Genomic DNA, 12169 nt, shown 5'->3' with positions numbered 1-12169 from the left:
ATTTTTTTTTGAGCATCACAACCCCCTGCAAAATGACTCGGTTCACTACTTAAATTTAATCCATCTGGTCTGAAAACATTTGGAAAGTCTAAAAGAGCAGCACAATTAAATGATTTAATCCCCCTTCACGTTAGTGGAGGGCTAAACCGGAAGTTAGCCATTTAGCTAGCAGAAATCTCCAGTGTACATGCTCTATAGCCCCACAGTGTGAATGTGAATTTTCCTTTGGGGATGAATAAAGCATCAGGGCAGAAGCTATCCAGAACATTCAGGTAATTTCATATCCAAGAAGTTCAACTTTGTTGGCTTCAAGCACCACTGAGCAACTTTCATAAGATTACAGGGCCCTGCCTTCTGATGCTGCTCTTTTGCACATCTGCTCATTCTGGTATGGGGATCCCTCCTTTTCTTTCTTTCATTTATTTTCCCAGTTGAAAGGGTTGTGAAACCACTGAAGGCCAATTGTGATTTTGGATTCCAAACTTCATCTTATGCTGGGCGTAAGGGGGTCATAGTGATGGAATACGTTTTACAGAGGACACTGTCACAAAGGCAAGCTCAAGCTCAAAACCTGGTTCTGCGGAAGTCTACCTTGTTGAAAGTGAAAATTATTTTTTAAGAACAACATTTCCATGCTGTACCATGCAGGGTTGACCTCGGAGGTATTGCGAATGTTTCCATCCTCTTATTTTATTTTTCTTGTGCAACAGCAATGCATTTCTCCGTCTAAACAGAAACATGGATAACTAACCTATTCAAGGCCTGGTGACACTGGGGAAAAACACAAGGCTAAACAGAGAAGCTAATGATACCCTTGGCCAGCTGTAAACAAGAGCAATGTGTTGCTGAGACATCAAGAATTCAACCAGCCACTGACAGAGGGACTAAAATTAGCCTAATGTTTACCCCCACTGGATAACAAAAGCTAGAAACATACTGCATGAGAGGGCCAAAAATGCTTTGCACTCCACACAGAGTTTATTTATTAAGAGTAATAATCAGTATCTCACCATAATAGTTTTACTTGTCAGTAACCAGCATGATCTTATCATTTTGTTTAAATAAAGAGGTCAGATGTTTCTTTAATTATCTATCATAAACATCATGCAGCCCCTTTTTGTTTTCTGAAGGATTCTTTCTGAAGTCACACAGCCAGTGCCCAGCTGATGGTAAAAAATTTCCTGGGGAATTGGTGGAGGTGGGTGGGGGGGATTTATGGAATTGCTGGGAATTCAGTGTTTTAAAGAGTTTGAGGGGGCTGTACTTACTGAAAATGTACAGGAAAAAGGAGTGAGTAGGAGAGGAGGATCTCAGGCAGACAGACAGGCGAAGGAGGATTATGAAAGCATGAACACCATAACACAGCAAGAACATAAGTGAGAAAAATAAACAAGCGATGGGCTGCCAAGCACTGGCTCAGCAGAGGTACTTCCCCTTATGTGCACAGCTGGATTTGTGAGACGGTGAGCAATACTCCCCTCTCTACTCCCAGACTCTGACACAAGCAGGGGAATTTAGCTTCTCCATGCTAGGTTGCTTCAAAAATAGCATTGGAGAACTGAATGGTGGTAGCTTAACAACAACAAGAGGGAAGTACTCAATACAGTGTTGATCTCCAGGACTGATAATCTCCCTAGTCAACACTTTACTGAGTCGATGGCAGACAACATTATTCAGTGTAATTTATAAGATTGGACAGATCATTTTAGTTAGAACAAACTGAATAGCCAGCCAATCATTCCAAAGGACTATGTCCATATTGAGCAACTCTGCACCTCATGATTTAGATTCAACACACGTTACCAACTCTGCATGTGCTGATGCAAGTGAGGTTGTGTGGGTCATTTTATTAATCCCAACCAAAATCTTTCCTGAACTTAACCAAGTATTTTAGTTGTCGAATCATATTTAAACCACATTTCACTTCCTGTAACCGAGAGCTTTCCCTGACCTTCACCATACGGTAGTTGCAATGTACAGATACTGCAGAAAAAGCGAATCTGACAAACATTGGCATTGCGCATTGTCTCAGGTATTGCAGAATTGTCCAAATTTTGGCATCTTTCTGATGATCAGTCATAGGGTCAGAAAAAAAAAGTTCTCTCTTTGTGTTGAGCATTGATGTTCACAACAGATGTCATGTCAACAAGACCATTAGTTTTTGCAATGCGCTGGTGAAATCTAAAAGACAAACGTATGGGCATCTTGAGCGTGCCCCTTCACTGTTTGTTATCCTGAATCAAGGTGTGCTGTACACTGGGCTGAGCACAGTTTTTTGAACACTGACCAGAGCAGCGTTGGCCAGTGGCTGAAGAAATGAATGAGGAGCATCTGTAAATGTAACTATACAGTGACAGATTATTACATCGGCACCAAACAAAGAAAATACACATAAGCCTTCAGATTTGGTTACAAGGTTTTTTACCTTAAAACATACTAAGTCTGTATAGTGACAGACTTATTTGTAACCTTTAAAAAAGAATCAGGCCAATTGGTGGCTTAATCAGAGCAGATCAGTGTGAACACGTTAAGTTTGGGGTTAGGGTTAGCTCCAATGGATTGGGCCAAGACTCCTGTGTGAGGGAAGCAGCACAGACATCCCTAGAGCCTTGTTCTTTCAAGATAAAGGCTTCATGATACATGTCACATGGGGAAAAATCTCTTTCTCGTTCTTTTAATCTTTACAGCCCTCATGTAAACAGCTTTAATTACTAGTATTTTAGCTTCTGAGAGAGATGTCCATATTTTGGAGGCAGAAAGGTACATTTGTTGGTGCTACATATGTGCAGCATGCTTGTGTCTTGAAATGGAGTACTGAGCTGTAACCTGAGTGACTGACAAGGAAGAGCATGCAGAAGTAAATGAGGGGGTTCGTACATTGCTGGAAGCATGTTATTCCTTCCTGTCATGTTGGTGCTACTTTATTGTCCTAAACCAGGAAATTAAATTGTTAAATAGACTTTTGAAGACTTCTGTAAAGTGACATATATGGAAAATTACCAGAAGATATTTACTTAGTAGTATTCCTTCATACCAATGAAAACAATAAAGGGATCAGACTATTCAAATGACTGCAGAGGACTGAAAACTAGGTGTGGTTAAAACACGCATACAGATTATCTTGAACTAAGGGTCATGTTGTAACCACTTTTTGTCGCGCACCAGCTTGTATTAACATACAAACAGTAAAACCACACCTTACATGAAGCTAAACAGTGCTGATACAATCAGTCCTTGAAAACCAGTTCTCATAATAGACATGCAATTATTTGCATTGTCTAGATACTTTTATGTTACCGTATTCTGGTTCAAGTTAAATATACTTCCATAGTGGAAACAAAGAAACAAACAAATTTCTTAAGGTTGAAGTACCATATATTTTCCCTCCAGCTAAAGAATTGTCATGAACCTCATGAACCTTGCTAATGCCAATCATCTGACTGATGGCTCATCTATACCATTCTAATTACAGGGGAGGTTAACATACGTGTTCTACAAAAACTGGCACAGGCCATTTATCCTGTTTAGGCTAGCATGCTAGTGATTCATGGCTCTGCAGAGATGATCAGAATTCCAGATAAACAGACAGTCAAAACAGAGTTTATGGCATCAAGAGATACAACTGCCAATTACTGCAACATTTCCAGCTATCTGACACCACATAGCCATGGTGGCCGCACAGCGCTACTTCGCTTTGACAGAGGGTGTATGTGGCACTGCTACAACTCCCTCTGGCTACTGGGATGAGTGAAGATGTGATTTGATGCATCTGTCTGACATTTGGGACCACACAGGAGAACCACGCGATTTGGCAAATGAATGAAAATAACTGGCTCTATCAAGTGAGAAAGAAGAAATCATGTGGTATTTTCTTTTCTTGCGCAGAACAATAACAAAATGAATCACATATTCACTGTAAAATAGGACAAAATGAAAGGAATACATTTTGATTTTAAAGTTCTGTGGTACTCACCGGTAGCTCTGAGGGCTCAGGGAGAAACTCAGCATCTTCTCCAAAAATAAAATCTGGTGGCAATTCTGGATACTGTGCATTGAATATGATATCCCCTGTGAGAAAAAGAGGACAACTCATTATGTGATTGATGATAAAAATGACCTTGACATATCAAAGGATGAATCTCTTTCACCTCACAACAGCTCATTTTCATGTGTTTGCACTCTCTACAAATAAAAAATCCCCTCAGTCTTAACGTGCTTTTGTGTACAACTGAGCTCTGAAATCGCTCTGTTTCTGCATTCTATGACATGGAGAGTAATTTTCTGAACAGCGCTGAATAAATGGAAACTGGAGTGGGAACAATTTGACATGATCATAAGCAAGTCAGTCTCGAATCTGAATCTGACATGCAAAGGCTTGTTAAGGCAGCTGCTTTTTTTCAGCCACTGCCTTAACAACCGCATGATTCGCAGCTGTTGGGCTCTGAGGTTTTTTAATTTAAGTACCAATGGTAATGAGCAAACTTGACATTTACCACTGAAGCCGCTCAAATCCTGCCAAACAGGTCTGTTTTGTAAAGATAATTGCATAAGTATTTCAGTATAGCACACATAAAGTAACCGTAAAAAAAATTACATAAATGTAGTTTCATTCCTTCAAAATCTGAACAGAGTGAAACAAACTGTGCTATAATTTCCAAAAAGCATGATGGATTCAGACAACGTAGAAAACTACAGACTGTGAATGGCCCTCACTGAGGACAAGATATCATAACATGAACACATAGTACATTCCTTGGTCTGGTTCACGATGTTCTGATATTACACAATTCTATTTGTGTGCTGCAAGACTGTTCTGTTCTGCTTTTTTATGTTGTTCCAGCAACAGCACGAAGAGACAAACGTACACATATGGAAGTATTTTTCCACTGGAGAAGAGTCAAACAAGGAGACGGGAGGATGTACTGAAAATCTGTTCAAAACCACTGGACGTCTGTCAGAGATCTACTGGTATGGTTCCAGAGGGAAATGGAGGTCTTGGAAGTGTTTACAAGTTACAGCATAGGCTTTTATATATAGCTTTGTTCATACAGAAATGAAGAAGCCTCACTCAAATGTGCAGTCAAGTGACTGCACAAAGTCCCTCCTCAAAGTCTTCTATTTCAGCCCGACATTTTATTGAGGTCATCAGGGTGTGATTATACAACAACAAAGACCACAATTTGTTGTTTAGCAGTGCCAGCCACGGCAGTGAAGTGGAAGGGGTTGGGCTTGCATTAGTAGTGCTTAGCTCTGTGCAGAGTGTGCCTTACTTTTGCACGCTATCAGTGGGCAGGTCCCTGGGCTGGCAGACACCAACATGCAGCACTGCATCCACAATTAAACAGGCCTTCTTTCTCGGGCCGAAGCACACATATTAAAGCAACAGCTGCACAGATGACCTTTTTTGTGTGTGTGTGTGTGTGTGTGTGTGTGTGTGTGTGTGTGTGTGTGTAATTTATGCCACCATAAATTAAATATGTCTCCCTAAACTAAGACAGATGTACACAGTGGTTTATTTGGACTTCATGCTCGCATTTTTTTTTTAAATATCAGATTCTAGTGTGAACTGGTGACAGTTTGGAACGAACCCACATGCTCAAAAGAACAATAATAAAGACATAAGCAAATACGAGGGCCACTGAAATAAGTGTCTATGGTTTCATTTATAAGCTGATGTGCAGTGGAAGCCAGTGAATTTGTGAGCAGAGGAGAAGGTTGAGGAGAAAGAGCCAAAGTTTTAATTGTGGCTTCCTGTGCACCAATGATGGTGCCAGGAGTGGTGAGACTGTGGCGTGAATGTGTTCATACAAACGGATTTCCTCCAAAATTTCAGCTTCAACTACACGTCAGAACCGATCCACATGACGCTCAGTTCAGTTCAGTTCAGTAACACAAATTCAGATATGACAGTTCAGACTGAAGTGGCAAATGTGTACCTGATTTAGGACTGCATATGAAAGTGTTCCAAACTGGGTCTGAGATTAGATTCCAAGTGATTTGTGCTATTCACACTGTCATGAGCAGTCTGAACATATATTACATGGCTCTATTCAAACTAATAATAATAAGAAAAAACAAAACATGAAAACCACAGTTCCAGGTACAAGTACTTTTAACATTATTCCAGGTAAATCAAACCAAAACATTACTCAACATTTAAATGAGGCAAAACTATTGGGGGAAAAATACAGAAGTGTTGCAATAACACATTTCAGGTGGGTCTGAAATCTCATCCTGCTGTCACCCAGAAGGTCAAAACCACTTTTACATGTTGCCATGTGACTCCACAGCTGTGTTGCATATTCTTACAATCACATCTACACATTCCTCGAGCCGGGCTTTGACATCCTAACAGAGGTCACAACCATTTCTGCCTGGACAGTTTTTTTTCTTTTTAGTTTTTTTTTTTTGTCCAAGAGATTTGCAAAATAAGCAAATCCTACTTCCTCTTTTTTTTCACCAAGCTGGGCCACATTTGCATCAAACTTTATGAACGGCTGAATGAAACGCTATACATTTTGTCTTGATGAATTTGAGATGTTGTGTTGTTCCCAAACTTGAGACTACAGATATTATTTAGGCCTGCTCATGAACAGGCTACTTATTTCCCATTTCATGAAACCTTCTGAAATGAGTGGGCATCTGTTCAAACATCTTCTCAGTAACTCATCAGCCACCAAACCTGTTTCACCAATCTAGCTGCCAGACTGTCGTGTGTCGCCTACTGTATCTTTTGAAGTGAGTGAGAATATAGTTTGGAGATTTTAAAAGGTATTATGTGAAATAACGGGTGAAGCTAGTTATTTATGTATTTTTGCAACTTTTGATATAAAACGTTATTTTGTACTCATGCGCTGAATCATTTCAAAGCATTTATTTCTTGAAGCTTCCTTTAAATTTAGTGGCAGGTAGAGGTGAGGTTGCCGATTGCAACCAAGTGAAGGCCTCTCGTCTCCGCCTCCCCCTACAGTGGCTGCAGAAGACATGAAAAAGGTCCTTCTAGAGCCAGTGTTTGTCCCTTCTCGGCTTCTGAACAAACATACTGGTGCAACATGGTGAACTTTTTAGATATAAAAAGCACATTCTAAGGTAACGAAAACACACCGACTCTCAGTTTCATATGATTAACACTAATAAAAACATAATCATGAATATTTTATGCCATTCATACCCCTAAATCCTTCACACTGGACCTTAAAGCTTCAAGCACAACCAAATACACTTACAAATGATAAATACACTCTCTTTGCTGTGAATTAAGAGATGGTAACTGATCTTTTCGGCACGCGTGTGTACACACAGACCTGACATGGCTCACTTGAGTCACCACAATTCCAGTAACACGAAGTTGAAATCATGCTAAACCATGATTATAATCACTAACAACATTTAGAGCCCAATGGGCACTTTAGGAGGCATGCTCAGAAGGGAGAGTCTCTGATGTGGCAACTTGATTCAGAAGTGAGTGAGCGACCCTTCCAGTAAAGGTTTGGTGCCACAAACTACAGCATGTTTACTGGTATCATTTCAATGATTAGGCATCACCATAATAAGAAAAATGTTCATCTTGTTTTTGTACTTCAAGAATTCCTGTGGGTGCTTTTGGCCTCACTGTCTGCTTAGTACAAAACATTCCTACGGTAACTTCAGTTAATTCTGCTTTTTGTTCCAGAGACACATAACGTTTACATGGTATTTTCATTGATTAAACCTCTGTATAATCATCTGAGGCTATTGTCAGAATATTTCATACAGCCTCTGTTTATAGTCAGGTTACATTTTTAAAGGGCTGTGCCGAATACGTGGGTTGAATTATGCGTTGATTTCACATGTCCACTGGTGTTGCCGACTTCAGCTGGTGTTGACCTGAAGCCACCTCTCATTTTACAAACCAGCCCACTGTGCAACAGAAGTGGATCTCTTAACACTAATTAAGGCTGGACTGGAAAATAAAATTAATTCAACACTGATGATTGTTTTTTTTTTAAGTGCAGGTTCATTGCTCTAGACAATGGATCAATTAACCTGAGCACAGTTGGTAATCTGCAAATTCAAATGCTGTCAGAGTACAAAGAACAAACAAATAGATTAAATAAATGCAATCAAAATGGACTAAGTTGTGCAATCGGCAGGATTTAGCTTCTAACTGCTGCTTAAGTTGCGTTTGCCGTGAATTAACCTCAGAATATATCGGCACATACAGACCAACAGACAAAACTGATTTTAAGACTGCGAAGAGCCTCAGCTGACCCCGAGTTCTACAACTACTTTTTTGTGACTTAATAAGGAAAAGCAATGTTTGCAAATAGCGTCTCTAGCCAAATTTTCCCAAAAGCCAAAAATAACAACTCATCAACGCAAGACTCAGTGACCATCAATGGATATTTACTCAAACTGGTGTGATTTATCTGAAACTGACCAATTTACTTACATTTCAGTGTTTCTCCAGCATAGGGGATGTGAAGTTTAAAGCGATCGCAGCAGGGACCAGGGGTCAGAGATGTACATCTGAACATGCGGGTTGATGACAACAACAAAAACACAAAATCAATCTATTAGCCTGGGAACACAACAGTAAGCACCAGCAGGGTACATTGGCTGAGATCTAAAAGCGGAATCTGAACTTAGATCAATAAATCTTTAAATGACTAAATAAGGACAATCAAACAAGGCAAATGATATCAGACTGCCAGATCTCCGCTTTTCCGGATGTGACAATAAGGCATAAAACAGTAAAACAGTATTATTAGTTGTACAAACACTAAGTGTTAGTCTCGCCAAGTTGTTTCAAAGAGCTCAAACTGCCTGAATAAGGCCTTGCAGTTTGGACTGTTCATTGCACCCAAGGGATATCCAGTTGCTTGTCTGCTCAAAGGTCAGTCTGCAGAGACCCTCCTCTAAGGCTGCATGCACATTACAATGTATAACACATAATGTGGAGCTACTTTGACAGCTTAATGTATCAACCCAAACTAGTTTTCCGAATCTGTCGACTGAAGGATTTAGGACTAAAGGATTTAGGATATGCCAGTTTTTTCTTTGCCTTAACTGGCATGCACCTGGTGAGGATTATATTTGTGTGATTTTTGTAAAACATGAAACACTAAAGAAATAAACAAATACTGCTACAGCATTTGGTGGATACTGTGAGAAATAAAGAGAACATTTAAAAAAAAAAAAAAAAATTTAAATGTCAGAATTCATTATCGATTAATTGTCACAATTAATCAGTGCTTATAAAATGTCAAAGAAATTGTGAAATATGTTCATTACAGTTTGCCAGAGCCCCCGAGTAGTTAAAGATATCTAAATAATCTCTACAGGTTCAAATTTGTGGAATTTTCTTGCTTACTAGTTTTCCATATACATTATCCTGTATATGCTACGGGTCAAGTGACAATATCTGTGATTGCTGTATTATATAGTGTTATTGTAGAGAATATATTTTCGAAAGTATCTCTCTTTTTAACAAAATATCAAAGATATGAGACTGTGCACATAAGAATATACAGACTTCAGATTGCAAGGAACATTTTGGTAAGATAACTTCAGGTAAAATGTAATCACTGATCTAAATATACTGCATGGGTTGCTGGCAAGCTTGAGCTCAAATTAGGCTTTGTAGAGCCCTTACAATGCATTGGTCAGTTTAAATATTTCACTGTCGGACATTCTTTCATGAATTAGCAAATAGACCAGTGTTTACAAAGACTAATAATGATGAACTATGGAAAAAAAATAATAATAAATTGTCAAAAACAAAATTGGAATCTATGCCAATGTCTTTGACATTAATGTACCTCCATGTGATACATTGATGAAAAGCAGTTATCATTATGGTTATTATTCATGGAAATCTTTCAAATGCTAACTTGTAGAAGAATACCTACAAAACCAGCCATAAAGTGTGTATGTATACATATGTATATATATTATAAATGTTTCAGTGTGTAAAAATAATTTCATATTTGCTATTCATGCACCTTTCTTTCTCATAATATTTGAATGCATCATTACTACAGTGCAACAGAGACTGAATGGAACTTGTGCTTAGCATAAAGGACTTATGGCCCAAAATCACTCCTCACCCAGTTTTGAGGTCTGTGACACGGAGACAGTTTGTGGAGTCGAGCCCTACACGGCCGTTCCGCACAACGCTGCACAGCAAGGGCCGAAGCTCAGGAGAGATCCGGTGCAGGGCGACCTCAGGGGACATGTTGTTCATTTTAACCGCTCTGAGGAGTCTGTGAAGATACAGCAATACCTTGATTAAATGCTTTAATGCAATGCATCAAGACAGTATTTTATATAAAGCTAGAGCACTTTGCTCTCAAGACTAAACTACTTCACGTAGGTGACACGGTCACCTAGCTGTCATTTCCTGCGTCATGGAAAATATTCTATGCTCATAAGAGTGTATTTAGTTCTCTTTTAGCTTCCTGTCACAGATATTTCAGGGAATTTCTTAACGAGAAGAATACGTAGGCAATTTCACGTCGATGCTGCTCGAAGTTACATTACGATTACACCATGAAAAGTCCAACAGGTATACAAATGTTACCTATGACACTGTTGGTCTCCTCTCATTCATGATCTGACATGTAGGATGGCCATACTGCATGGTAAACACAAGAAAGCACTAAGTGGATGCCCTACACCTCAGTGGTTTAGGGAAATAAGTCTGTGCATCCGATGTTCTTATCAAGATTTTATTTTCTGTAAATACTGGTCAGCTCGGTATCGTTAGCCATTGTTAGCTTACCACAAAATTGAGCGTCAATTGCCACAATTTGAAACAACAGCTTATTCGATAAATAACTTGTTGATTGTTGGCCATTTAAATACAATATGTGGTGTAAGTTAGAGTACCTGAAAGAGCTGGAAATCAGATATTTCAAGTGTTATCGCCAATGTTTACTTCATGCTCTCAAAATTTCCGGTTACTGCTGTTTGGGTCCTTTCAAGAGCCCCCTACTTAGCTGTCTATAATAATGCCTGTCGACGAAATGGACGTTTTCATTCGTAGAGCTACATTTCTCGGTGTTATTTTACTCACAAACAATGTCTCGTTTAGTGTAATTATATTTTAATTATTTAAAGCAACACTAAATGCGTATGTACCTATTCAGTGACAGCAATGGCTCAGGCAATAGGTACAACGTTAGGCGGCTGTCATAATGTACTTTGATCGTCAACTGTCTGTAGTAGGTGTTCAGTTGTCCACTCTGCAAAAGAAAATTTGAGTGCAAGGTAATTATTGCGTCGCATTTATCAACAAACGTTTGTCTCAACACACTATATATCACTTTAGCGTTCGTCTGATTAAGCTGGGTCATTTTCCTTTCAGTTTGTAGCGATTCATTCCACAGTGCTCCTATATTTCCAGAGTTGGAAGAACGTTTGGCAGCACACGCAGTTTCTTTAAAGTTAACTTATGATTTCCATTTTGAGCCACGTATTTATTCAGTAAGGATTCTTATGTAAAACACTGTACAGGAAACCAATACTGCCGTTCAAATTTGTACTCCTCTCTATTACTTTATTCACTATGACTAGCTCGGATGTCTTACAGGTACATACAGGATTAAGCATTATTCACATTAGATATTTTATTTATAGTTTTTTAATATTAACAGCCTAATTATTTTAATTACTTACGTTGGCCTACTTATATATATATATATATACTTATTTTATATATATTATATATATATATATATATATATATAATTTTGGTTACTAGTATATATGGACACACACACACACAGTTACTTTTTCTCTCAAACTTGTGTTGTTACATTTCCCTTCTTTGTATTCATACAGAGTGTGATTGCACTCACATCAATCAATACCTCAGATCAGTTCTTCATCATTGACAAATTTATCATAGCTCATCAAAAAACACCTCACAGACTGAAAAACATTTAAGGTGATAGGGAAAATGATTGTCTCAGACATTTAGAACAAATCTAGCTTGGAGATTTAAAATGAAAAATTAGTAAAAAGGCAAAGAAATTGTATTAATACGTGCAGGCCAGTGGTGTGAGGGTTATAGCAGTAACAGTCAGGAGCGATTCAGAATAATGAAAAACTATTTCCATATTCTGTAGAAAACTATATTTCATTGTGCAATCCTGCATTATGACAAATAAAAAGAACATATACCTTG

At 38.6% G+C, this 12169-nt stretch overlaps 2 protein-coding genes across 3 annotated transcripts in view; one reads left to right on the top strand and one right to left on the bottom strand.

Annotated features, from left to right (window-relative positions):
• babam2 (BRISC and BRCA1 A complex member 2) overlaps positions 1 to 11017 on the bottom strand; it is a 76608-nt gene extending 65591 nt beyond the window's left edge. Inside the window, exons 1-4 of the mRNA XM_046413287.1 lie at positions 10870 to 11017; positions 10089 to 10244; positions 8432 to 8508; positions 3974 to 4068 (exon numbers count right to left, since the gene is read on the bottom strand). Of these exons, the coding sequence (XP_046269243.1) occupies positions 3974 to 4068; positions 8432 to 8508; positions 10089 to 10225 (309 nt within the window). The 5' untranslated portion in view covers positions 10226 to 10244; positions 10870 to 11017. The remainder of the gene's footprint in view (positions 1 to 3973; positions 4069 to 8431; positions 8509 to 10088; positions 10245 to 10869) is intronic.
• An 83-nt stretch (positions 11018 to 11100) lies between these two features.
• rbks (ribokinase) overlaps positions 11101 to 12169 on the top strand; it is a 32634-nt gene continuing 31565 nt past the window's right edge. The window contains exon 1 of one of the 2 annotated variants that reach the window (XM_046413290.1): positions 11101 to 11250. The gene's annotated coding sequence lies outside the window, so the exon portion shown is untranslated. The remainder of the gene's footprint in view (positions 11251 to 12169) is intronic. The other variant, XM_046413289.1, reaches the window with a different exon arrangement.

The sequence above is a fragment of the Scatophagus argus genome, chromosome 15 (assembly GCF_020382885.2).
Source record: "Scatophagus argus isolate fScaArg1 chromosome 15, fScaArg1.pri, whole genome shotgun sequence".
NCBI classification, from domain to species: Eukaryota; Metazoa; Chordata; class Actinopteri; family Scatophagidae; genus Scatophagus; species Scatophagus argus.
This window is presented reverse-complemented; position numbering and strand designations above follow the sequence as displayed.